The following is a 25,814-nucleotide window of genomic DNA, read 5'->3' on the forward strand; positions in this document are numbered from 1 at the left end:
ATATATATATATATATATATATATATATATATATATATATATACGAGATATATATATATTTGGACTAGCAGTCTTTACAATATATAAAACGTCTCAATAAATGGTATATTCTGTAATATTATGTTTGTATTGTGTTGGGGTTTTTTTTTAAGTATGACAATTGTATTTTTTTCTTGGTACAGCAATTTGGTCAACCCTTGTAGTTCTTGAATGTGTTTTACATTTATATTATAACAAAAGAGGTGCGATTTTCCATTTTACAAGTCGGTGTAGCATCAAAATGACTGAAGCTGTTATTTTAAGGTAAAAGTTATAGTGCTGCCTTAAACACTTTAAATCAAAAGAACTTCTGTCAAACAATTATTTTAAGTTTTATATCTAAGACTGATAATTTGTAAAACAGCCACATTTAGAGCAGTTGTGTAAATGGAGACTGCAGTACACATCTCCGCTGCAAATGCTTGTTTCCTGTTTCTCCAAATGAAACAAATAAAAACAGTGTTTTTATTATTTAAGATATATTGACTTTTTCCTAATTGAATGAAATTAAAAAAACTATCTTGTAATTCAGATACATAGTTACATTGTTTGTCATACACAAGTGTCGGATTTTTGAGACGTTTTGAAAATAAGGGGAGGAACAGCAATGAAGGAAAAATTTTGATGACTGCGCCGTCTGAATACCATGTTCAGGGGTTAATAAGAATTTCATATTTATAATCAAAGTCATGATAAAAAATCCTATAGTAAAGTCATGACAATTATGCATAAAGTCAAATCGCTCATTTAAAGCAGCGCTATGTATCTTTTGGTGTTTGGCTCCCCTACAGTTTACACTATTGTCGTGAAACTCGGTCCGGTGTCCGAAAATAATGTATTTTACCGGACCAATTTGAGCCATATCGTTTGCGTTTCAATAAGTCTATGTTGCAAACACAAATACATTATGTACACCTATGGTACAGCGCCCTTTGCACGGACCTCGCCGCCTCAGTCCACGGCTGCCCCGGCCCGTGCAACCGGCGTAGGTACCAGATGTGATCGGCCTGGCAGATCGTCTGCACGCGCGAGTCAGAGGTTGAAACGAATCGTGTGGTCGGGTGTAGGCGCCGGGCGCCCCACTTGCCCGTCTCGTGGAGGTGGGGTTTGGCATGAGCATTATTACCGGCCATTGTATACTTATTTTTATTTTTTACTTTTTGTATAAATGCTACCAGGAAAAAAAACTAAGTAATCACCGGTGCCGTAAAGCGTAACGCACCACGGTTTCGTACCCTAACACAAGAGTTTACAACCCTCGTACAAGAACAGGTGTCGGGGGGTGAAAGAATTACAAGTCAGTGTAACATCAACATGGCTTTGAAGATGTTACTTACCCTAACCCTAAGGTAAAAAGAAAAGTTAGATAGTGTTGCTTTAATTCGGGTCCATCTCGACATATTGTGTTTCTGGTTGCTTCATATAGTAGCTTTTCAGAAAAAAAAAAAAGTTCAATATATTCCATTGAAAAATGCATACTGGACAGTCATTTGTTTGTTTTATTTTTCTGAATAGAGAGTATTCATAACAGATTAGTCATTTTGGAAATCTCTCAATAGAGGCCTCTATAGTACAGGACAACGATTAGTCACCAAATAGAGCCATCTACAGGCCAAAGAACGTTGTGGCGGCCTTTTAAGGTGGACTGAAAATACAATTCCAATAGGGAGCCAACGTCAGGCTCGTGGCTCCAACAGAGGAGGCGCCGGGAGCTGAGGACCGGCTCCGAGCAGCCGCCAACGGCAGCACGGAGTCCCACCTCTCCCCGCCAGCGAGAGCTGCAGCTCTGTGATCTGAATCTGTCCAGGCCAGTTACATACAACACTAACGTTCGCGTGTAACTGTAGCGTTAGTCAATACAATTCTGCTTAAATACATTTGGAATTGTGAAATAAAAGTCCCCATTTAGCTATATTAATTAATTTTAATATTGAACTATATTTGATTATTTATACATGTATATCTACAGTTATTAAATATGTATATATATATTTTTTATTTCATAGGCGTATTTATTTATTTTATAGTGACTAAAATGGCGTTCATACGTAGACGCTATCCATTGGCTGAATATTGCTGCATTCCAGTCAAACCCGGAATTCGGTGTTTCGAGTCGGGTGTTCCCGCCTCCGAGCAGATGTCTTTGCGTTTTCTTCTGAAAACAAGGATGCCCGCGGTGCATTTGGGTGCGTTTGGCAACATTCTGAATTCTGAAAGCTACAGAACGAATGTTAACGGAAACTTTGTTCACCGTTAACGCAGCGGCCTCATTTAAACTCGGACCCGGGCGACCTGACTCTAAATTGCGACTGATTGCCGTTCCTTGGCACATGGTCGTGTGGATGCGGGATTTTTCCGAGGCAAGACTTCCACGGAATGCAGCGTCGGTCACAGTCAGTTACCATGGCAACGCTGACTCTCGCACGCTGCTTGGGGCAACGACGCCCACAGGTGGAAACAGTCGCTATGGGAGCCGCGGTGTAAACATAAGCAGCACTCTTGTAGAACTCTTTTGCGTTTAACACAGGCTTTGAACATGGAGCCCGTACTGGATGTTGGAGATAAACCAGTGCCTGTGGAGATAACCGTCAGTCGTGGACATAACTTGGTGAGCCATTTGTAAAATAAATTGAAATCGAAACGGCGATAAGGATGGAACCATGCTACCTCGGGTTAGCTAGCTGAAGGTAACGTCAAACACGTTGCTGCCCCACGGTGAAGTCCCTCCTCCCATCCCATCCCATCCCCTTCACTAAGGCCTTCTGAAAAACGACAAGAACATCTACTTGTTACTTACTGACACATGGAAAAATAAAGCTATTCTGCCATGACTGGGTAATAGACCATATAATTCATAAAATAATTCATAAATATAATGTAGATAAGATAGCACTTATCACACCCCGCAATCTATAATAAGGATAAAAGAACTGATTGGACATTAGTCGATGGAAGAGAACCTTACCTTAACACACCAAATGTCATAACCATCATATCACTGACATATATCTGAAAAATAATATGGCGGTGGCAAACTCTCAACCATAGCGTCAATCTCTGTAATCAATAATTTGTAGATTTCTCAGAGACGCTTTCCTGAAGAAGACGTTAACGACATATCGATGACAATTACACAGTTAATGCTGAGTTTTCATTTTCAGCAAGGCAGCAAAAACTTCAGCTTCCACACCTTGTTGCGGATAGAATTCAACGGTTCGGTGCTCGGCGAGTCGGACAAGAGGCAGGATGTGTCCGTGGACCATGGCGTTGACTACGACTTCACCTGCAGCTTCAACTGCCCGGACACCATGCACACCTTGGACCACCTGGCTCATAAACCTCTCATATGTATGAGCCAGTCTGCCTTCCTTTCTTCTGGGAGTACCTTTTCTAGTCGAAGCTCATGTTCGATAATGTCTTTGTCCTTATTGTGTGTGTGTGTGTGTGTCTGTGTCTGTGTCTGTCTGTGTTTTAGATGTGTGTACAAAGAGTGAAACAACGTTTCTTTGATTCATTTCCTTAACAGCAATATAACTTTTATGCATCCTATGTATTCTATTTTTTTCCTTTTATAATGTGTTTCTTTTCACTTTTTCTTAATGCTTTTGATGTTTTATTACATTACATTTCATTTAGCAGACGCTTTTATCCAAAGCGACTTACAATTATTCAAAGACCGACGGACGCAGCCATCAGGAGCAATTAGGGGTTAAGTGTCTTGCTCAAGGACACTACAGCATGCTAGCAGGAGGAGCCTGGGATCGAACCAGCAACCTTTGGATCACTAGACCACCAGCTCTACCTCCTGAGCCACCATCCCCATTTATGTGAAGAACTTTGAATTGCCTTGTTGTTGAAATGTGCTATACAAAAAAACTTGCCTGTATTCTGATCAGTTACAGTGATAGAGATTCTGCCCAAGGAGAAGAAACAGAAGGAACGGACAAACGTGCTGGGCCAAGCTGTTCTGGATCTATTGCCTCTTCTGCATGGTAGGATAAGAAATCATATTTGCCAGATCTACTTCCCCCAGTGCCACTCACAAACAGCTAAACAGTTGGAGGTTGTGGATTGTTCTCCCTGTTCTACAGGCCAGTGCAGCATATCGTCCACTATCCCAGTGCACCCAGTTACCCGCTCCCCACTGGAGGCAACCTCCCTGGAGGACAGCGCCCAGGTCAGATGCAAGCAAAGGGCTTTCCCTGCCATTCAGAGCTTCGTGGGCTATGTAGATAATGCTGGGTAGTGTTGGAAATGGAAATAACAGCAAGTGAACGATCTTACTAATGTAAATTATTGGCATTGAAGCCCAGGACCACAGAGGAACAAATTATGACCCCTAGTTTTGTACATTTTAGATTTTTACAACAGCTCAATTTTCTCTCCAGCATAATATTAAAGCCAAATAGATAGTGTTGCTGTTAGGAACTTCCGATAGAGATATGACCCTAATTTCTCCCTAGTCCCTCATCAGGACATTACACATCTGTTAAGCTGCCCCCAATCTGCTCCTTGGTTCTAACAGCAGCCCTCGCTGGAGGTGTCTGTGAGTGTTCCCAATCCCCTCCTGTCCAAAGACCAGCTTCTGGGCTGTAACCTGCTGAAGGTGACTGTGGAGACGGCCTTCTCCGTCCCTGAGGTGTGGCACCTGTCGACCACGCCCAGCCCTCCTTCCTCCACCTACGTGGTGGCCCTGCAGGTCCCTCTCACCGCCGACGTGAGACTTTTTTTTTTAACTCTCTTAAGTCTAGCTAGTCCACAGGGTTCTTACCAGGACCTTGAGGTGCTTGATGTGCTTGAATTTCATCCAGAATTTCATTCAGCAATGTAAGTACTGGAATACCTTGAATATAGCTTCTTTTGGTGCTCGAAAGGTCCTTTGAAAAAAATGCGATCATAATAGACACTTATAATAGAAGACGATAATGAGATAAATACATTTCTAGATATACAGTAGCCTGTGCACCAAACAAATCTGCACTCATGTTTAACTCTGGCAGATACGTCTGGCCACCCTCCCATTCAAACAGATTTCGACTCGTACTTGCCAGATTCAGGCCAATCACAACGGTTTGTCTAATATGTGTCGGGTTTGATATGATGATACAGGGGAGAGCTGTTCAGGCACCTTACCAAGATGGCTGCCGCTGATGTGGAATGGTTTGTTGATTCCGCTATCGCGACAGTATTAAACAACCTGGACGGTATATTCTCTCTACAAGAAGAAATAACAACTGCAGTTAAAGCTTTTGTGATAAAAAAAGATGTGTTTGCCGTACCTCCGACGGATTTTGTAAAAGTTAAATTGACCAACTGGTCCTGCTATTGTCATTTTTTCTTTGCTCAGCGCTATGTCACACGTTTCGTTGCTCTTATTGGTAGGGTTAGGGTAGGGGTTACGCATTTGCAAATTTGTCTGCCAATGTCAGGCTCAATATATATATATATATATATATATATATATATATATATATATATATAGTACTAACAAAATAATACACAATGAGACTAAGATTATATTATATTTCACACATTGAAATATAATATAAGATCACATTGAAATGTATTATTGAATACCTATTTCAAGAAGAGGGAGGAAGGTGGAGGAAGGTGCACACAGGTGGACTACATCTTATGCAGGAGGTGCAATCTGAAAGTGATTAGTGACTGCAAAGTGGTGGTAGGTGAGTGTGTTGCTAGGCAGCATCGGATGGTGGTCTGTAGGATGACTCTTGAGGCCAAGAAGAGGAAGAGAGTGAATGAAGAGCCAAAGATAAAATGGTGGAAGTTGAAAAAGGAGGAGTGTTGCACGAAATTTAAGGAAGAGGTTAGGCAGGCAATGAACAGTTACTAAATGACTGAGAACCATCTGCAGAAGTGGTGAGGGAGACAGCCAAGAAGGTGCTCGGTGCGTCATGCGGGAAGAGGAAGGAAGACAAGGACTCTTGGTGGTGGAATGAGGAAGTACAGGAGAGCATAGAGCAGAAGAGTTTGGCGAAGAAGAAATGGGATAGTAGAGAGATGAAGAAAGTAGACAGGAGTACAAACTGATGCAGCGCAAGGCGAAGAGAGAAATGGCAAAGGAAAAGGAAAAGGTATATGACGAGTTGTATGAGAGGTTGGATAGTGAGGAAGGAGAAAAGGATTGTACCGATTGGCAAGACAAGGGACCAAGCTGGGAAGGATGTACAGCAGGTTAGGGTGATGAGGGATAATGATGGGAATGTGCTGACTAGTGAGGAGACTCTGTTGAGAAGGTGGAAGGAGTACTTTGAGGAGTTGATGAATGAAGAAAATGAGAGGGCAAGAAGAGTGGATGATGTGGGAATTGTGGATCAAGAAGTGCAGCAAATTAGCAAGGATGAGGTGAGAACAGTATTAAAGAAGATAAAGAGTCTCCGTGGACTATGATGTTCGCAGATGACATTGTGATCTGTAGTGAGAGTAGGGAGCAGGTTGAGGGGAGCCTGGAGAAGTGGAGGCATGCATTAGAGAGAAGAGGAATGAGAGTCAGCAGGAGTAAGACACAATACATGTGCCTGAATGGGAGGGAGGGCGGCGAAAAGCTGAGAATGCAAGGAGTGGAGGTGGAGAAGGGGTTGAGTTCAAGTACTTGGGGTCGACCATCCAAAGCAATGGAGAGTGCGGGAGAGAGGTGAAGAAGAGAGTACAGGCAGGGTGGAGTGGGTGGAGTGGGTGGTGTCCGGAGTGATCTGTGACAGAAGGGTTCCAGCAAGAGTGATGGGTAAGGTCTACAGGACGGTAGTGAGACCAGCTGTGTTGTACGGTTTAGAGGCAGTGGCACTGACAAAAAGGCAGGTGGCTGAACTGGAGGTGGCAGAGTTGAGGATGTTGAGATTTTCATTGGGAGCGACAAGGATGGACAGGATCAAGAATGAGTACATTAGAGGGACAGCTCAGGTTGGACAGTTTGGTTGAAAAGTGAGAGAGGCCAGACTGAGATGGTTTGGGCACGTGTGGAGGAGAGATGAGAGTTACATTGGGAGAAGGATGCTGAGGATGGAGCTGCCAGGCAAGAGGAAAAGAGGAAGACCAAAGAGAAGGTTTATGGATGTGGTGAGGGAGGACATGCATGACCCCTAACTGAAGCAGCCGAAAGGAAAAGAAAAAAAATAAGACATTGAAATGTATTACATTTGTTTTGTGTGAAAATAGAGACATAGTGCTTAAAGGGTTGCTTGGAAGTCCTCGAATTTAATTTTGTAATGCCAGAATGAAGGTCGGGTCCATTACTGTCATCCATGTGTGTTAAAAAAAATGTTACTGTGATCTCCTCTGCGTCTTTCCAGAAAGAGCAGGTGCTGATGTTCCCAGAGGGGCTGTTGAAGGCAGGCGGGGAGAGAGAGGCTCCAGGTAGACCCAAGAAGTGGCCTCTGGCGACACTGGCAGCCCCAGGCGCGCAGGTCGTCCCTGGTGCCGCCATCCATGAGCTGCCCATCGATGAGGAGGCTGGAGAGCTCACTGGGGCGGAGGTACCAGGGCCTGCATCGGAATCCAAGATCCAAGCCGAGTTGTTATTCGCCTGGGACAGTATCATCTCAGATTTGTATTGATTTCAGTTTCCTTACCATTATAGTTCAGGGATTTCCGTTGTGAGGCAGAGACAGCGAAGAAGAGAGTTTGTTGGGACACGGAGCGCCGCTGCTTCTTGAACGTTGGAGGAGCAGCCAGGTTCAGTCAACACACACACACACACGGTTATGGTGCATAGTGCAATTATGAGAACTAGTACATACCCATTAGAAATTGAAGACTTTCTAAGACATTTTAATGGTGCCTGTTCAAAATGTAAGATTTTCTAAGATGTTTTAATGTCACAGCTTAACAAAATGTCAATGATTTAGTCCTGTGTCCTGCATGCCCGTCCAAAATGGCACAGCTTAACAAAATTTAAGGACAACTTTGCAATAAAAAATCAGCACCAAATGTGAAAATATTGGTATATTAGGATTTCAGGAGGATCAGTCGAGTCCAGGTTTCAGTCAATGATTTAGTCGCGTTCATGCGGACTGCAGGCGCTCCGCTCGCCGTGCAGGGGTGTCCTCTCACGTGCATGAGTGACGTTGAAGGTCACGCACCCAGCGCTCGGCTCGCATCTCCAGTGCTTCCTGTCGTGCATATCGTGCTATACGTCTTCGATACTGTCACAAATCGCCGCGCTTAATGGAATTGGATGATGTCACAAAGCGCCACAGCTGCACAAGGCGGCTCGTTGTTCGCTTGTTTATTCAAAATGTATTAATAATAACACATGTCGCGTGTCCAAATTGCACCAAATTCAACACTGCATGTCCTTGTGTCCCCAGCAATACATCCGCCAATTGCAAAGAAGATGGGATGAATTTTTGTCGGATGAATTGATGGACATACATACAGACAGTCAGAGATTCCAAGAATTATAGATAGATGTCTAATGTCCAATTTATGTCTTTTTTCCATGTGTTGTTGTGACCTCAGGTTGTCTCAAATGATTGAGGAGTGCAGACTGTGGCCGGTGGAGATCATGGCGTGCTCCAATCAGGGGATGAAGGGAATGGACGGCAATAGTCCATTCACTCAGTCCAGAACGATAAATGTAAAGAGTATCACACCTGTTACGCAGCCATATCTCCCTAATTAGTTTTTGAGGAATATCCATGATATTTTCCAGCCTCCACTAAAGCCACGTGGGTCTGTGTTGCTGTGTTTAGTTGTCTGAAAACGAGCTGCAGATTTCTTTCCACGGTGTGGCTTACATGGACATGGGACCCCTGCTGTATCCCGGGGCCACACGCATCCGAGGAGCCTATAAAATCCTTCCTTTCTCTGAGACTGAGCTGATGGAGAAGGTCAGAGATGTAGCAAAACCGGAATAATTTATGGAGTAAAATTTTACAATTTTTCTATTGTATATCCAGTACGGTATATTGATTGTTAAATTATTTTTTTTGCTATATCATAAAGCCACAGTTTAAATGGTTAAATGCTATTAACAGCTTGACTTGTTCTTCAAAGTAATTGTGTGTGTGTGTGTGTGTGTGTGTGTGTGTGTGTGTGTGTGTGTGTGTGTGTGTGTGTGTGTGTGTGTGTGTGTGTGTGTGTGTGTGTGTGTGTTTGATTAAGACCAAGCGGGCGCGCAGTGTGCTGAAGGAGCAGGTTGCCAGGGCAGCGGCCTGCCAGGGCAAGCTGCGCGCAGGCTCGGCCGTGGGCCCCTCAAAGATGACAACCCCCAAGACGCTGGATGGAGCAAACAAAGCAGTAAAGGACATGAAAGAAATGCCCAAAAAAATCAGCATGGTGGGAAAATAAAAAATATATTTTTGTTCTGGATGCATGATTTGTGAACAGCCCGGGTTTTTTCCGATTCTTAGAAATGGAAGTTGAATATTTTTGGGAAGTTTCCATTTGGGAAGAGTCAATTTTTATGCTAAAATTTGATTGAAAATGTTTATAAAAAGATGGAATAGATTGCACGGAAGCTGGATGATAGTAATAGATAGACGTGTTACAGCAGTTTACATCAAAAACTATAGGCAGAAATTATGAAATAGAATAAAAAGAAAAATACTAGAAAAAGTAATTCCAATTCCAATATGCAATAAACCAAAACATTTATTTAAAATAGAAAAAAATGGCCACATACAATATCCCGAAATACTCACAATAAAATAAACTTAAAAACGTATTGAAAATAGAACAATTTGCAATACACAATAACCCTGAAAATGGGTTATTGTATAAAAAACAAAACAATAAACAATAGAAACTAAACTAAAACATAGACTAGAAACAAGCCAAAAAATGGCAATATATAAATGTCTGGTTACATTTAGACAAATTATGACAAATTCCTCATGGAGGTGTTGTCCGTACATTTTGTCCCAGAGTGGTGGTCCAGGCAAGCCTCTGGGAGGGGACAGCTTTGCCGATTTAGAACCACAGTCTTGCTCAGAGCGACAGGTGAGCACACCACACACCACACCACACCACACCACACCACAGAGAAACATAATATATACTGTATATATAGTCAACACTACTATGTTATAACATAAATGTTCCTAAATGTAACCTTCTCCTAGATGTATACGGAGGCCAGAACTTACATCATCTTAGAGATCTCATTGGAGAAACCCCTGGTGCCCAAGAGGGCGCCTGCTGAAGTGGCCAAAAAGTATGGTTATTTTTGTATTTCTTCTTACTCCACTATATCATGGATCTTGAAGGACGCTGGCACTGTAGGTATTAGCGGTGACATTTTGTTTTTCCTGTAGAGTGATGGAGCTCATCCCGCTCAGAACCCCAATACCACGACGTTCGGCTGGTGCAGAGAAAGTAAACCACACACACACTCGCACACACACACACACACACACACACATACAGACACATGTGCATAAATCAATCTTTATCTTGTGTTGTGTTGAGGCGGTGCAGGAGTTTCACAGACAGGTCTCCAGTGTGGTGAGCCAGATCTTGGATCAGTACCAGCAGCTTTTCGGGGCCGCATTCCTGCCCGGTGCCAACCCCCTGGATCCCAGCATGCAGGAGCAGCGCAGGATCCAGCTGCTAGGCGAACTCAACTACTCTGGGAAGTACTTTGCCTTCAAGGAGCAGCTTAAGGTCAGAGGAGCTGCTATCTACAGCCGAGCTGATCTTTACTGTCTTGAAACTTGCCTCAAGTGTTTCATGCATTTGTGTGTGCAGAGCTCAGTGGTGAGGATCGTACGTGAGAAGATGCTCAGGACAGAACCATTTTCTGACAAGAAGGAGCTGCAGGGCTTCCTGAGCCAACTCTACGTTTACCTGGTGGACCAGATGCACGTAGCTCTCAACAAGGTCGGAAGATTATTCAATCTTATTATGGAATTAAAACAAAATTAAATTTAAATTAAATTTAATTGTAAAATGTATGCAGTCATTTGTTTCAAGTTCTTTAGGAAAATAATATATCTCTAATTCAGAACTAAATTCTCTCAGCATTTTCTAAAACATTCTAAGAAATTATTTTTACATTACATTTAGCAGACATTTACATTTTACATTACATTTAGCAGACGCTTTTATCCAAAGCGACTTACAATTGTTCAAACACCGACAGACGCAGCCATCAGGAGCAATTAGGGGTTAGTGTCTTGCTCAAGGACACTACAGCATGCTAGCAGGAGGAGCCTGGGATCCAACCAGCAACCTTTAGATTACTAGACCACCAGCTCTACCGCCTGAGCTACCATCCCCCCACCAAATTATTGGACTATTGATTTACTAAAAATAAAATGCAGTTTTAGATAACCAGGTTTCTCCACAGTGAGTAACGTGTCCTTCGCAGTGAAATACATATATCAGGAAGTGTTGTACCTGATGTGTTGATGTACAATCTCCACCATCTCTGCTTTTCCAATGTTACTGTGATAATATCATATACTCTACATCTTTTTTAACAAGATATACTGTATAGTAAAGTTGTCACGATACTGTAATTTCCTACTTCAATACAATACCGTGAAAAATGTTGATATTCAGTATCATTCTAGATACCACAGGGAAGAATTCACACAACTTTGGGGGCATAAAATGTAAGATTTTAAATATAACAAGGCTATAACATGACAACGATTTACGACTTTACTTTTCTTGGCTAGTGGCAGAGCAGCAGAATGACTGAAGTAAACATAACAATAATTCAAAGTTTTTTACATTAATGAAAATAATATTCTAATTGAGGTAGTACACTTCTTAAAAAGCCTCTGAGATGTCACACATTCACATCTATTCTTTCATAAAAATGTATGGTCTGATAATATCCGATATTTACTCATACACCGATCAGTCACAACATTCAAACCTTCTGCATAATATTGTGAAGGTCCCCCTTGTGCCACCAAAACAGCTCTGACCCATCGAGGTGTGGACGCCACAAGACCTCTGAAGGTGTCCTGTGGCATCCGGTACAAAGACATTAGCAGTAGATCCTTTAAGTCCAGGAAAACAACTTTGCTACGCCACAAACCCACACTTTGCAACGACTGCCCCGCACGTAGCCCCCTGACACAAAGAAGCGGAGACAGCGTGTCCCATTCCCCGTTAGCAGCGTTAGCCTGATCCCTAGCTCGCTGTTCTAGCCTCACTCCATCCGCTAGCCCCACCATAACAAACCGGAGCGAATGAGACGAGTGACAAGAAGAAGACAGCACTGTGAGTGAGTGAGAGGAGGCAGGGCGGTGTGGGAGCTGCGGCGGTGTTTGTGACAACTCACTGTTGGAGCGAAGAGAGCGAGAAATCGCAGCTGGTACCGGTTTATCTATAGTGCGGAAAATAAGTATTGAAACGTATTATTGACAACGCTACCGTATCAACCACAGGTTGAGGACCAGTTGATTTTCACCCCTGTTGTTTCATCTGTGCAGCCTTGGATTGAAAATCTGATTGTCAAGCAGTTTCGGTTCTTTCGATACTAACGAATGTACAATTAGCAGAGATTGTATAGTTCTAAACACAAAGATCGAAAAAGTATCTAACTATCGATACTATGTCAACCTCAATATACAGTATAGAAAAATGGATTGTGGTCCCACAAACATAAGCATGGGTGAATTATAAATTAAGGCCATAAGTTAGGATACCAACAGAATTCCTTTTGGTATGTCTTTGGTATGCTCATCCTGCGAGTATTGATGTGTTTTATGATCCCATGTCCAGACACTGACTGAGGACGTCCAGGAGGCTCCGCTTGATCCGGTTCTGGACATATTTCAGCTCGGCAGTTTTGCCAGGGAGGCTATGCTTAATGGAGACCACCAGCTAGCAGCCCATTACTACCGGGAGGTACACCACCACCCTCTCCTTCCATACCAAGCAATTCGCTCACTCAATGAGTTGTTCAACAGTCATTTATGACTACTTGAACAAGAAGTTTCTGTTCCAATCATTTCAGACATATTTGTGGCTGGATGGTGTTCTTGTCGTCTTCCTCTAGCGCTTGGCTCGGCAGCCCAAAGAGCCCTCCCACTGGTTTGACTACGGGACCCTCTACCTTCTGACTGGGGACAACATGAAGGCAGAGGAGTGTTTCCAGCAAGCTGTGTCCCTCCAAGAGCAGTCCCACCAGCCCAGGTGGGATGCACTCCCATGTCTCATCTCTCCATCCATGTCCCATGTTGTGCTGATCACTTGCCATAGACCTCAATGTTCCTGTGTCCATCCATCCTGTGTCCACTAGCTTGATGATGTGTGGGATCTTAGCGGAGATGGGCGGCCGCTACAAGGACGCTGAGCTCTACCTGGAAGGAGCCACCTGCATCCAGCCTCCCAGTGTGGTTGCCTGGACTGTGTTTGGTAAGGAGTCTGTGGATCCTACAACCTGCCAGGTTATCTTGAGGAGGTTGCTGGTGGACAACTTACATGATCAATTACTTTAATTATCATAATAAAAATTTGATTTCTAGAAATCACGGGCTGTGGACTTGGAACTTGAAGAGACAACATATGGCACTGATGTTAGGATGTCTGAGGGATGGCCTCTGTTTCCAGGGTGGTCCTCTCATATTGCACATGGCTCTGCTCTCCAGGGTTGTTCCATCAGGGCCAGAACAACCACTTCAAGGCAGAGATGTCCCTCCAGGAGGCTGGCAAGCTGCTAAAGGCCAATATGGAGAGCAGTTTGCCCTGTAGAGGGAAAGCCCAGCGGGAGAAGGAGGACGAGGATGAGGAAGAAGAGGTCTCGTCAGGCAGACAATCACCCCTTGACAAGGCCGGTGAGTCAGGAGGTCCTCGCGTGGTTCAGCTGTAAATCAGGGATTTTTCTGGAAGCTCATAAAGCACCAAATCAGAACATTTCCTCATCCTCTGAGGGAGTGTCATCACAAGGCACGCAGCTCTCTACAATGTTACTACCCACAGTTCTATTGCAGATAACCACTTCATCTTGATATATTTTCACACCAATAATAATAATAATAATAATAATGGATAATCTCATCATTATCCATGCAATTTCTTGGTTGAAGCAGCGTAGCTACACTTGTAACACAGTTACACAATATAAACGTAACAAGGAAAAATATATTTCCAGTTAATATCCAATTATGTCATGGTGGTTTAAAAATAAAAGCAGCAGAAAAAAAGGAAAAGCCCTTTGTGAAGAGGAGAGAAAACAACAATGGGGTGTTTGTTTTTTGTTTTTTTAATCTTAAAAAAAACTCAGAGGGTATCAGCCAGGAAACAGACAGACTCTCTGACGCAGACCCTGATGTCAGCTCTGTGGTCAGCCTGAACAGCCAGATCGGGGATAACAACAGAGCAGAGTCCACGCCACCCCGGCCCTCCACCTCCATCTACATGGAGACAGCTCAGTTCCTGCTGCAGAACTACGCTCTGCAGGTCATTACAGTTCAGAAGAACACAAACGCACGCGTGCGCGCACACACACGCACACACACACACACACACACACACACACACACACACACACACACACACACACACACACACACACCAATGTGTTGAACCAATCTGCAAAAGTCAGGAAACCATTTAAAAATTAAACTGAAAGAAATTATCTATTTTCATACTTATCATTGGTACTGCATTGTACATGAGCCACTGCTAAATTTAAAGACAGAGTTGCACATTCTACGTACATCATTGCCATCACGAACATGATGGTCCCGACCAGAACTCACCTTGTATCTGACCAGGGAAAATCGTAGTTGTTGAATGGCTGTCACATACTATGTTGCCCTTGTGTGTTTGATTTAAGATACATGAAGGTAAGTGGAGTTAGTACCCCTCACAATTTACCTTAAGCACAAAATCCTATTGCCAATGCTTGGCTATTTCTTTGAAATGTCCCATTTATCTGGTAGGAGAACCCTTATTGGTGGTTAATGGTTAACCAGTTAACCATTGAAATGCCCCGATAACGTCCTGTACTGGTGTGTCCCTGCTGTGTTTGTGAAGATGGTTCAGAGAGCGCTGGGCCAGGAGCTGCTGTGCTCAGATGGGATCTTGAGCACCACCTACCACCTGACCATGGCAAGAATGCAGCTGCTCAGTGAAGATTACAGCAGTGCTGCTGCCACACTGAGGGAGGTGCTGAACCTCACCTTCAAGGTACAACTACTGAGTCAGTCGGCCTGTTTTGTCTGTACAGTGTGTGTCAGTATGTACTGTCTTACCATGTTATTCCAGACTCCCGAACAATTTGTTGGTACTGAGCAAATCTTTTCAATGACTCAGGAGTTGGGAATGACTGAGTCTTGTGAGTCTTGTCCATCGTTCACCACAAGTCCTCCCTTGCTCACCCATGCATTACACCACCTGAGTCAAACGAACGAAAAGTCAGAAAATTCAACGACTCTTTACTGAGTGCAGGGATATGATTTTCTTTTCTGGATAAATCCTGAATTACGGATCTTCTGACCTGAAAATGTGACCCATGTGAATGTCAATCATGCAGATCTGTAAAAACATGTCATTTTTGTTTTCCTGGGGGGGGGGCTATGTATGTACCGATGTATGTATCGGGTCCAATATTGGACAAAACGACTGGATCTGATATCGGCTAGGACCAGGGATTTTCCCTGGCCTCAGTTTGGTGTTTGGAGTATGTGGTGTCGGGGTAGTGTGGTTTAGACAGCCACACCTGTCTTGGGTCTAGGTAACTGGGCCCGGGATCAGAGGTCCCTGTATGAGTAATCAACGAGCAACAGGTAAAGGCCCCATCCCCCCACACACACAGGGTCTGTCATGACAATGTTCCATCTACTCCCGGCTTGTTACATCTTGCCACTCTCTCCAATAAACTGGTGTGTTTGCAACATCTCTGCCTGTGTCTCTGTGGCCATTCTAACTGCCCAGCCCATAGGGAACCTATAGGAAACCCATGCACCAATACTAGCTCGATAGCCCGCTACTTTAACAGAAACATTCACATGGAATTTTTTTAATTTTTATTGAAATGCTTAAATACATGGACATTTTTTATAACATTTATTTATTTATTATTATCAAAACAATATAATTCATTTTAATATAATTTTCTTACTTAAAATCAAATTATATTATATGAGTGCTGGGGAATATCAAAACAAAGCAAAAACTTATCAGGAAATATTGGATACTATCATATTATAATATATAATTTTTTTTTATGAAAGTAGAGATGTTTTCTAGACAATAGATTACCCCGTGTGTGTGTGTGTGTGTGTGTGTGTGTGTGTGTGTGTGTGCGTGCGTGCGTGCGTCCGTGCGTGCGTGCGTGCGTGCGTGCGTCCGTGTTATTCAAACCATGTTTTTGGACACTCATTAGAGTTATTGATTGTATTAAATGGGTGGTTCTTAACATGGGGCCCCCACCAAAGGTCCTTGAAGAGATTCCAGTGGGTCCCCAGCAGAATCAATTATTGTTCCTCAGTTTGATCATTCTAAGTTGCTTCTGCTGAGTAAATATAAAAAAATATAGATAATATAATATTTAATTTATTAAAAAGAAAAAAATCTAATAAATTCTTGTCATGGATCATACTTTACCTTCCATATGCTGTAGTAGAGCCACTACCAGTTTGATCCTACCTGTTTTTAAGGACAGATTATGGATCAGCACTATGGTGTCCTCTGCCAATCACACGCCTGTGAGTGACTCGTCAATTCATGAATCTCAAAAAATAATCAAACCTTTCATCACTACTAATAGTCCTCACTTTCAGTGTGAAACTTGAACTTGTTCTGATAGACACAGAGCTGCTATTCTGCAAGACCAGCAAATTTGATGAATAAGTACAGCGTTGCAATTTTTGTCTGGAAACACAAAAACTAACTTTGAATATTTTATTTTCGCGTAATTTAAAAAAGGTTCACAGCACACTTGCCGAGTTGTTTGTGTTAACATGTAGTGCCGTGCATGTCGTGTGCAGGATCCAGAAGTGTGGGCTCTGTGCGGTCACTGCAGCTTCCAGAGTGGGGAGCTGAGGGAGGCCCGAGGGTGCTATGAGAGGTCCCTGAACTTCCAGCAGGAGCCCTCCGACACACACACCATCTTCCTGCGTCTGGGATCCATCTACCTCCAGGAGAAACAGGTAACAACCCCTCCCTCACTCAAGTGGAAAGCTGAGCACCCCCCCCACCATGTCGGTGTTTGACACGAAAGATGTATGTAAGATGTAATGTGTTATTTGCAGTGATGACGGTAATGAGCTCAAAACCCTGGTGACGTCACGTAACCGCTGTAATGCGGTTATCATCACAGCCCTAGCACTGACACATTTTCGCTGTACGATGTCAGGGGACACATCAATAACGTTTAAAAAAAAAACAACAACAATCTGCGCCTGCTGGAACCTGTCCGGGGCATGAATCCGTTGTCATGCCTTGTAGCCATGTTTCAGTGAAGGGTTTAGTGAAGCACTCCTGCCGAATGTCCCTGCTTTCCTGACCAGGACGAAGAGCTCAACTATCTTGTATCCATATTTAGGAAAACCAGTCACCCCAACTACACCTTACACTTGAAGTTGTTTTATTTTTGCAGTATGAGAGTGCCAAGGCCACATACCTCAGTGCCTGCAGCAACTCCCCATCCTGTCTAACATGGCTAGGAGTGGGCATCGCCTGTTACCGGGTAAAAACGTAACTTAGATTAAAAAATGTTTTTTTTTAATGTGTCTGGTTGTTGTTGAGTGGAGAAAAATAAAACTGTGTGTGTGTGTGTGTGTGTGTGTCTGTGCGTGCGTGCGTGTGTCTGTGTGTGTGTGTGTGTGTGTGTGTGTGCGTGTGTGCGCTTGTGTGTGCGGGCGTGCGTGCGTGTGCGCAGCTTGAGGAGCTTGTCGAGGCAGAAGATGCCCTGACGGAGGCCAACACCCTGAACAACATGAATCCAGAGGTGTGGGGCTACCTGGCGCTGCTCTCGCTCAAGGTGTGTGAGCTAAATGACGTACTTGTCCATTGTTTTTCTAACCTGGATCCTATAGAGCCAGTCATCTAGAGCCTACATCTTTAAATGAAGAAACATCCCAAATTAACGCTCGCTCTCTATCTTGATTGCTTTTGTTCAGTCTGGAAGAAGAGTGGAGGCGGAGCAGTCTTATAAATATGTGGTGAAGGTAAGCGTTGCAGTACACCGTTGTTCTTTCCAAAGATTGGAGACTAAAAGTTAAAGTTATGTTATTTTTCTCACATTTGTTTCTAACTGGGTGTGGAACTGTCTTTCCCCTTGCAGCTCAACCTCCAGAATAAATCTCTTCTCCGAGAGATTAAAGAACTGCAGGATCGATTAGGCTTCGGAGACCCTTCCTTTTAACCACCTTTTATTTTTATTTTTTTATATTTTGGGTGTTTTTAACTGTAGATTGGCCACTTTTTAAATTGTTCCAACTAACACTAACTGCCTACTAACTTTTATCTTTACTTTTCTCGCCCCACAGTTTGAATACCACTGCTGTAATGCATAAAGGGAAAGCATTAATGTGTTTCGAATGGACTAGTATGTAATATGCTTTAAATTATATATATAAAATTGATTGTGTGCTTTGCCTTTAGCTAAGTGCTTCTAGGGCTTTGTATTGCTGAACACCGCAAAGGAACATCAGGAAGAGCGATGGGTGGTTGTGTTAAAATTCAGTATAATGTAATTATATATCATGAATAGGTCAGTACAAACGCTTCTTTAAATAAATCAAAGAAATGACTGTAACACTGACTCAATGTTATCTGGGATACTACTAAAACTGAAACAATGACAGTCTTTGTTGGTCGCCTTGTCAGTGTGTTTGGATATAACATCGAGGGCAAGGGAATTCCTTTTCACTTCTCATTTTAGTTGAAATTCTTCCAACTGGCTCTCCGAGGTCTGGATGAGATCATTGTTTGTATAGAAATGAAAAACACAAATATTTATCTCGCCTGCAATTGGAATAAGACAAAGTTATGAGTCCCATGCATTGTTGTGAACATGAAAGTGTGCTATAAGAAGAAAACCTTTATTAATCCCTATGGGGAAAATCTAGCCACTGGGGTGCAGAAGCCAGTGTATCATCAGTGACGGTCCCAAGCCCGGATGAATTGAGAGGGTTGTGTCAGGAAGGGCCAAATCAAATGAATGACAACAAATCTGATTTCCATACCGGAAAGGTCATGGACCGGGTTAACAACGACCGCCACTGGCGCCAGTGGAAATTGTGCTACTGTCGGCCGAAGAAGAAGAAGAAGAAGAAGAAGAGGAAGAAGAGGGGGAAGACGTGTGCGGAGACAGCAGGAGAGGAAGAAGCGTAGGAGAGTAGAGTTGAGAGTAGGAGCTTTGAACGTTGGCACTATGAAGGGTAAAGAGAGAGGTGGCTGACATGATGGAGAGAAGGAAGGTAGATGTACTATGTGTACAAGAGACCAGGTGGAAGGGGAGTGAGGCCGGGAGTATCGGAGTCGGTACAAACTGTTCTACCATGCAGTGGATGGCAGGGGAAATGGGGTAGGGATAGTCTTGAAGGAAGAATATGTCAAGAGTGTTTTGGAGGTGACTAGAGTGTCGGACAGAGTGATGAGCATGAGGCTGGAAATTGATGGGGTGATAATGAATGTGGTCAGTGCATATGCTCTCCAAGTTGGGTGTGAGATGGAAGAGAAAGAATAATTCTTTAGTCAGTTGGATGTAGTGGTGGAGAGCGTCCCTAAGGGAGAGAGAGTGGTCGTTGGCGCAGATCTCAATGGGCATGTTGGCGAAGGGATCAGAAACATAAGTGACGAGAAGGTGATGGGTAGGTATGGTGTCAAGGAGGAATGTGGAAGGACAGATGGTGGTGGATTTCGCCAAAAGGATGGAATTGGCTGTAGTGAATACGTATTTCAAGAAGAGGGAGGAACACAGGGTGACATACAAGAGTGGAGGAAGGTGCACACAGGTGGACTACATCTTATGCAGGAGGTGCAATCTGAACAAGATAAGTGACTGCAAAGTGGTGATAGGGGAGTGTGTTGTTAGGCAGCATCGGATGGTGGTCTGTAAGATGACTGGAGGCCAAGAAGAGGAAGAGAGTGAATGAAGAGCCAAAGATAAAATGGTGGAAGTTGAAAAAGGAGGGGTGTTGCATGCAATTTAGGGAAGAGGTAAGGCAGGCAATGGGTGCGAATGGTTGGTTACCAGATGAATGGCAAACAACTGCAGAAGTGGTGAGGGGGACGGCCAAAAAGGTACTTGGTGTATCATGTAGGAAGATGAAGAACGACAAGGACTCTTGATGGTGGAATGAGGAAGTACAGGAGAGCATAGAGCAGAAGAGGTTGGCGAGGAAGAAATGGGATAGTCAGAGAGATGAAGAAAGTAGACAGGAGTACAAACTGATAGAGGAAAAAGCTATACGACGAGTTTTATGAGAGGTTGGACAGTAAGGAAGGAGAAAAGGACTTGTACCGATTGGCAAGACAAGGGACCAAGCTGGGAAGGATGTACAGCAGGTTAGGGTGATGAGGGATAATGATGGGAATGTGCTGACTAGTGAGGAGAGTGTTGAGAAAGTGGAAGGAGTACTTTGAGGAGTTGATGAATGAAGAAAATGAGAGGGCGAGAAGAGTGGATGATGAGGGGTTAGTAGATCAAGAAGTGCAGCAAATTAGCAAGGATGAGGTGAGAACAACATAAAAGAAGATGAAGAACGGAAAGTCAGTTGGCCCAGATGACATACCTGTGGAAGCATGGAAATGTTTAGGTGAGGTGGCAGAGGTGTTCCTAACGGGACTGTTTAACAGCATCCTGAAAAAGGAGAGGATGCCGGAGGAGTGGAGAAGAAGTGTACTGGTACCCATCTTCAAGAATAAGGGAGACGTACAGAGCTGTAGTAACTACAGGGGAATAAAGCTGATCAGTCACAGCATGGAGCTATGGGAAAGGGTAGTGGAGGCAAGTGGTGGGGATCAGCGAGCAGCAGTATGGTTTCATGCCAGGAAAGAGTACTACAGATGCAATGTTTGCTTTAAGAATGCTGATGAAAAAGTACAGGGAAGGCCAAAGGGAGTTGCACTGCGTCTTTGTGGATTTAGAGAAAGCGTATGATAGGGTGTCAAGAGAGGAAGTGTGGTATTGCATGAGGAAGTTAGGGGGGTGCAGGGAGGTACGTAAGAGTGGTACAGGATATGTATGAGGGCAGTCAGACAGTAGTAAGGTGTGCAGTAGGTGTGACGAAGGCATTCAAAGTGGAGGTGGGATTGAGTCAAGGATCAGCTCTGAGCCTTTTCTTGTTTGCAATGGTGATGGACAGGTTAACAGATGAAATCAGGCAGGAGTCTCCGTGGACTATGATGTTCGCAGATGACATTGTGATCTGTAGTGAGAGTAGGGAGCAGGTTGAGGAGAATGAATGCAAGGAGTGGAGATGGAGAAGGGGTTGAGTTCAAGTACTTGGGGTCGACCATCCAAAGCAATGGAGAGTGCGGGAGAAAGGTGAAGAAGAGAGTACAGGCAGGGTGGAGTGGGTGGAGAAGAGTGTCCGGAGTGATCTGTGACAGAAGGGTTCCAGCAAGAGTGATGGGTAAGGTCTACAGGACGGTAGTGAGACCAGCTGTGTTGTACGGTTTAGAAGCGGTGGCACTGCTGCCTCACAGCAAGAAGGTCCTGGGTTTGATTCCCACCTGGGGTGCTGTTGGCACTGTGCTCCAGCGGGTTTTAATTTCATCCAAAGCGTGTGTGTGCGTATGTGTTGTAGTGGCGTGTCATGTGACAAATAAAGATTCTTCTACATTGGGAGAAGGAGGCTGAGGATGGAGCTGCCAGGCAAGAGGAAAAGAGGAAGGCCAAAGAGAAGCTTTATGGATGTGGTGAGGGAGGACATGCAGGCGGTTGGCGTAAGGGAGGAAGATGCGCAGAACAGAAGGTATTGGAGGCAGATGATCAATTGTGGCGACCCCTAACAGGAGCAGCCGAAGGAAGAAGAAGAAGAAGAAGAAGAAGAAGAAGAAGAAGAAGAAGTCAGTAAAGAATAAGAGGTAAGATTAAATAAAAAAAAAAAAGTGGCCTGGAGTGGCACTGTGCTCACTGGGGTTAACTTGTAAGTCCTGGGCAGATGCCACTTCCACTTAAGTGAGAACGGAAAAATTAAATCCCGTCGTGTTGTTTTAATTCAATCGAATAATTTGATCGTTTTTCTAGCTGGCAATTTTTACAAGACGCCCATTCGGTGCGGGGGCGGGGTCCGCCTTCAATGGCGAGAAACAGCGTTTCCATGCACTGCCCTCTGCTGGCCTACAGGGTGCGTGACACTCAGTCCAAGAAAAATACAAACCTCGAACCGGGACAAATCGATACGTTGAGACGTAGTCGCTTAGAAATCGAGCGTGGGAGCAGCGAAACGCAAACCACTTGCTTTGAGCGGTTCTGGACTTGACATCTTCCAAAGTGACGGACCCGCGTCGATTCGCTCGCCACCGCAACGCGCGTGCGCATCGAGTGAGCGGAAGGCGTATGTGCGCGGGGCGGAAGGGGTGACGTCCTTTCTGCTCGCGGACGGCCATCATGGTGAGATCGCGGCGGAGCGGTGGCTTGTTCCCATTTAGTTCTTCCGTCTCTATATCTCATCCCCACGCCGTGCAAGTGCACTCGGAATGTCACGAATACGTCCATACACCCGTTAGATGTCCGTTTTGGGAGATTCTCGGGATATCCGAAGCGTTATTCGGTGCGGGGGAGTTGCGCGCTAGCGCCGGGTTAAAACGTGGTCCGAAAGTCGGCGAGGCCCCGACGGCCCTCGCGTCCGGAGCGTCGGCGCGAACGCGGCGCCGCACCGCGGCCTCTGCGTTAAGTCGTTGCATTTCTTCCGTGACCAGTCGTTGTATCGTCCGGACGCTGGTAATACGCGAAGCTAACGTACCTCATGCTCGCATTAGCAGGTCGGAACGGGCGGTCGGGCTGCGGCGGGACCCGTTACCATCGGGTTGCTCGTACCAGAGCCGTCACAGTTACTCCACGATCGCCTGGTCGATCACAGCAGATCGCGGTCTTATCTGCAAATTGGTTTGGATCCGCTCAAATGTGGAATTTAAAGTGCGGGGTTTTAACGCGATGTTTGAAATGTGAAGCAACGTGAGTGTCCAGAAGCTGGGCTCGGCCAAATTCGGTCCCCCCAAATGTGTAGCCTCTAATAAATAGCAGTTCTGCAACAAGTAGATGCACATTATTAGATTTATTCAAGGCTCTTATTGTGACATTGAATAACTATTGCTTGCCTAACATGTGCTTGACAACTCTAGTTGTTACTGTATTGCTGTGTCGTACTGTTGTATTCTGTACTATATATCTCCATACTCACTTTATTCACATGCACTTAACTGCAAATACCTGTGTATACAAATGGCCCATCCATATACATACCTCTATTCCCTTCTTTTTTGTACCCCCACTTTGTATTGTCTTTATTTTATATTATTCTACTCACTGTCTTATGTTTTATGAATCTGTTTCAGTTAGTTAGCTAGGCAGGAATTAGGTTAGCTATTATGTTTGGTTTTAAAACTATCGTGCATAATCTCTGGGTGTGTTGCAAAGACATTTCACTGGATATATGTATGTGACAAATAAACCTCTTGAATCTTGATACTAAACTATCAAACTTGTCACTTTTAGGTGTTCAAGCGTTTTGTTGAGATAGGCCGCGTCGCCTACATCGCTTTCGGGCCCTACGCTGGCAAGCTTGTGGCCATCGTAGATGTCATTGACCAAAACAGAGTAAGTTGTGCTGCAGATCGCCAGAGTGTTGAACCCCTATATGTGAATGATCGGAGCACGCGTCTTAAACTGGCCCCTCTGCTTTGTTTCTCAGGCTCTTGTCGACGGCCCCTGCTCGGGCGTGAAGAGACAAGCCATGCCCTTCAAGTGCATGCAGCTCACAGACTATGTGATCAAAGTTCCGCACAGGTGAGGACACTGGGCACTCCCCTTATTGAGGTTGATCATCTTACATTGTTTTATTAAACGTTGAGCAGCTAGATGTCTCTCTTGTCTGAGTGAAGCCACTTGATGTAATTATGGTTTACCATAACATTGATGCAACACTTACATTACACCCAATTTCTGTAATGTCCTTCTTAACGGCTAATATCTTAACATTTATTTAGTGTTATCAATTGAGAAATTAAAACAGTTTGCTGTTACACTTCACAAATGAAGCCACTGGCAAACAAACATATTTTATTAATATGATGGAGGTGGTTGGTTTTGCCTAAAAATAATCAGCTTTTTAAATGTTATGGGAACATTGCATCTGACTGCAAATGACTTTAAAACTTTAACTGTGAGTTCAAGTAAATCTTATCAATAAATGAACAAAACATTTTATGAAGTTTAAAAGTAACACTTTGTTCATTTAAGACAAAAAGATCGTACATTTATTTAATGCCGCTAATGTAACTATGTTTGCAAGAAATCTCATTTCATGGTTATTTTGAGAAGGATTTGAACTGTTGATACTGAAAAAACAATGTTGGTCCCCAGCGCCCGTCAAAAGTTTGTGAGGAAAGCCTGGGTGAAAGCCCAAGTGAGCGAGAAGTGGGAAGAGAGCAGTTGGGCCAAGAAGATTGATGCCAGAAAGAAGGTGTGTTTTCTCCACTTGTACTGCATTATGGATCTGCAATAGTTAATACCGGTATCCTGCGATGCCCATGTGTCATTTTGGAATTTTAACTCCTTAAGTAAAATGTCATACTGTGCTTTTTCCCCCCTATTGTTTTGGGATGTGTAAATGAAGTCCTTCCGTCAGCATTTTTCATTCCTTCATGGTCTTGGACCTGTTGTTTGTGGAGAAAAGCAAGGTCCACAGGAACTCTTGTTTTAGAACTATTATGTCTTGTCCTTGTAAATGAAGGGCAAACTGATGACGCCCAGTTGGGTTTAATGTTGTACATCTTAGAGGCAGAGGAGCTGGTATGGGTGTTACCTCCAGTAGTTGAGTTGAAAATGGTTCTCATTAAAAGCTGAAATCCTGTGAAGTTAAGAAGTTGTTTGGCAAGGCTGTAGCTGCAATGCCAACTTCAAGAGGCTCAGCATACGTTTAAAGTTTGGCTTGAAGATCTTTTGGTCCCGTTTTTAAACTGTCCTTATACACCTGTATCTGTAGAAGACAATATTAATCTGTCAGACTTAGTTTTATACTTCTGTCAAGTTACAAGGTGTAGGCCTGTCTATATCAATACGATGAGGGCCAGGGAGGACGGTAAACTTTTTCATGAGCGAAATTCCAATTTTATTTTGTTTTTATGAAGTGAAACTCCTGCAGTGAAGTGGGTCTGCACATCAGGATATCTTGCCCTGAGGTGTGGAATCTCTGCAGGCAACCGGCCAAATGAGATGTTAAATCCCCGCTGGCTCCATGAGCGCGGTTCTGTCTTTTTTTCTTCTGACTTCTCTGCGAATGAATGAGTAACTCTGTTTCTTATCTTTTTAGAAGGCGCAAATGTCTGACTTTGACCGCTATAAGGTGATGAAGGCCAAGAAGATGGTAAGTGAAGAATGAGCAGACAATTATTTTTTTTATGTGGCACTTATTTAAAGCTACCTAATAAAACAATGGCATCCTATAAGGCAGTCACTGCTGCGGTCCACGTCTGATCTGTGTTGTTTGTTTCCACAGAGGAACAGAATCATCAAGCACGAGGTCAAGAAGCTCCAGAAGGAGGCGGCGGCAAAAAAGTGATTTCTACCAACAAATAAATGTTTTGAATTCTTTATCCATGTCAACCTGGCTGTCTTCCTTATGTGTTGGTGGATATTGTTTTTACTGCCAATATTATTGAGTCAACATCACCAG

At 43.8% G+C, this 25,814-nt stretch overlaps 2 protein-coding genes across 2 annotated transcripts; both read left to right on the forward strand.

Annotated features, from left to right (window-relative positions):
* Nucleotides 1–2,369: 2,369 nt before the first annotated feature.
* On the forward strand, nt 2,370–18,686 carry cfap70 (cilia and flagella associated protein 70; the record flags this gene model as incomplete). Its single annotated transcript, XM_080021681.1, has 27 exons — nt 2,370–2,399; nt 2,567–2,647; nt 3,201–3,387; nt 3,936–4,031; nt 4,131–4,216; nt 4,565–4,756; nt 7,350–7,532; nt 7,637–7,731; nt 8,518–8,635; nt 8,751–8,888; nt 9,163–9,336; nt 9,925–9,999; nt 10,122–10,213; nt 10,314–10,374; nt 10,468–10,662; nt 10,747–10,878; nt 12,739–12,864; nt 13,016–13,152; nt 13,259–13,374; nt 13,608–13,793; nt 14,243–14,418; nt 14,998–15,150; nt 16,953–17,114; nt 17,564–17,653; nt 17,846–17,947; nt 18,087–18,134; nt 18,251–18,686. 27 exons carry the CDS (start codon nt 2,370–2,372, stop codon nt 18,329–18,331), a joined length of 3,312 nt encoding a protein of 1,103 aa, XP_079877807.1. The 3' UTR covers nt 18,332–18,686.
* A 3,791-nt stretch (nt 18,687–22,477) lies between these two features.
* rpl14 (ribosomal protein L14) lies at nt 22,478–25,732 on the forward strand. Its single transcript, XM_080018248.1, has 6 exons — nt 22,478–22,531; nt 23,636–23,737; nt 23,832–23,926; nt 24,503–24,602; nt 25,452–25,505; nt 25,638–25,732. Exons 1-6 carry the CDS (start codon nt 22,529–22,531, stop codon nt 25,698–25,700), a joined length of 417 nt encoding a protein of 138 aa, XP_079874374.1. The 5' UTR covers nt 22,478–22,528; the 3' UTR covers nt 25,701–25,732.
* Nucleotides 25,733–25,814: the final 82 nt, after the last annotated feature.

Source organism: Zeus faber, assembly GCF_960531495.2.
Source record: "Zeus faber genome assembly, chromosome: 1".
Taxonomy (NCBI): domain Eukaryota; kingdom Metazoa; phylum Chordata; class Actinopteri; order Zeiformes; family Zeidae; genus Zeus; species Zeus faber.

Bases quoted from the DNA above. Each gene is read 5' to 3' on its own strand.
- rpl14 (XM_080018248.1), top strand. The intron at 23,927-24,502 runs GTGAGGACACTG...GTTGGTCCCCAG, and splicing joins GTGATCAAAGTTCCGCACAG to CGCCCGTCAAAAGTTTGTGA. The intron at 24,603-25,451 runs GTGTGTTTTCTC...TTATCTTTTTAG, and splicing joins AGATTGATGCCAGAAAGAAG to AAGGCGCAAATGTCTGACTT.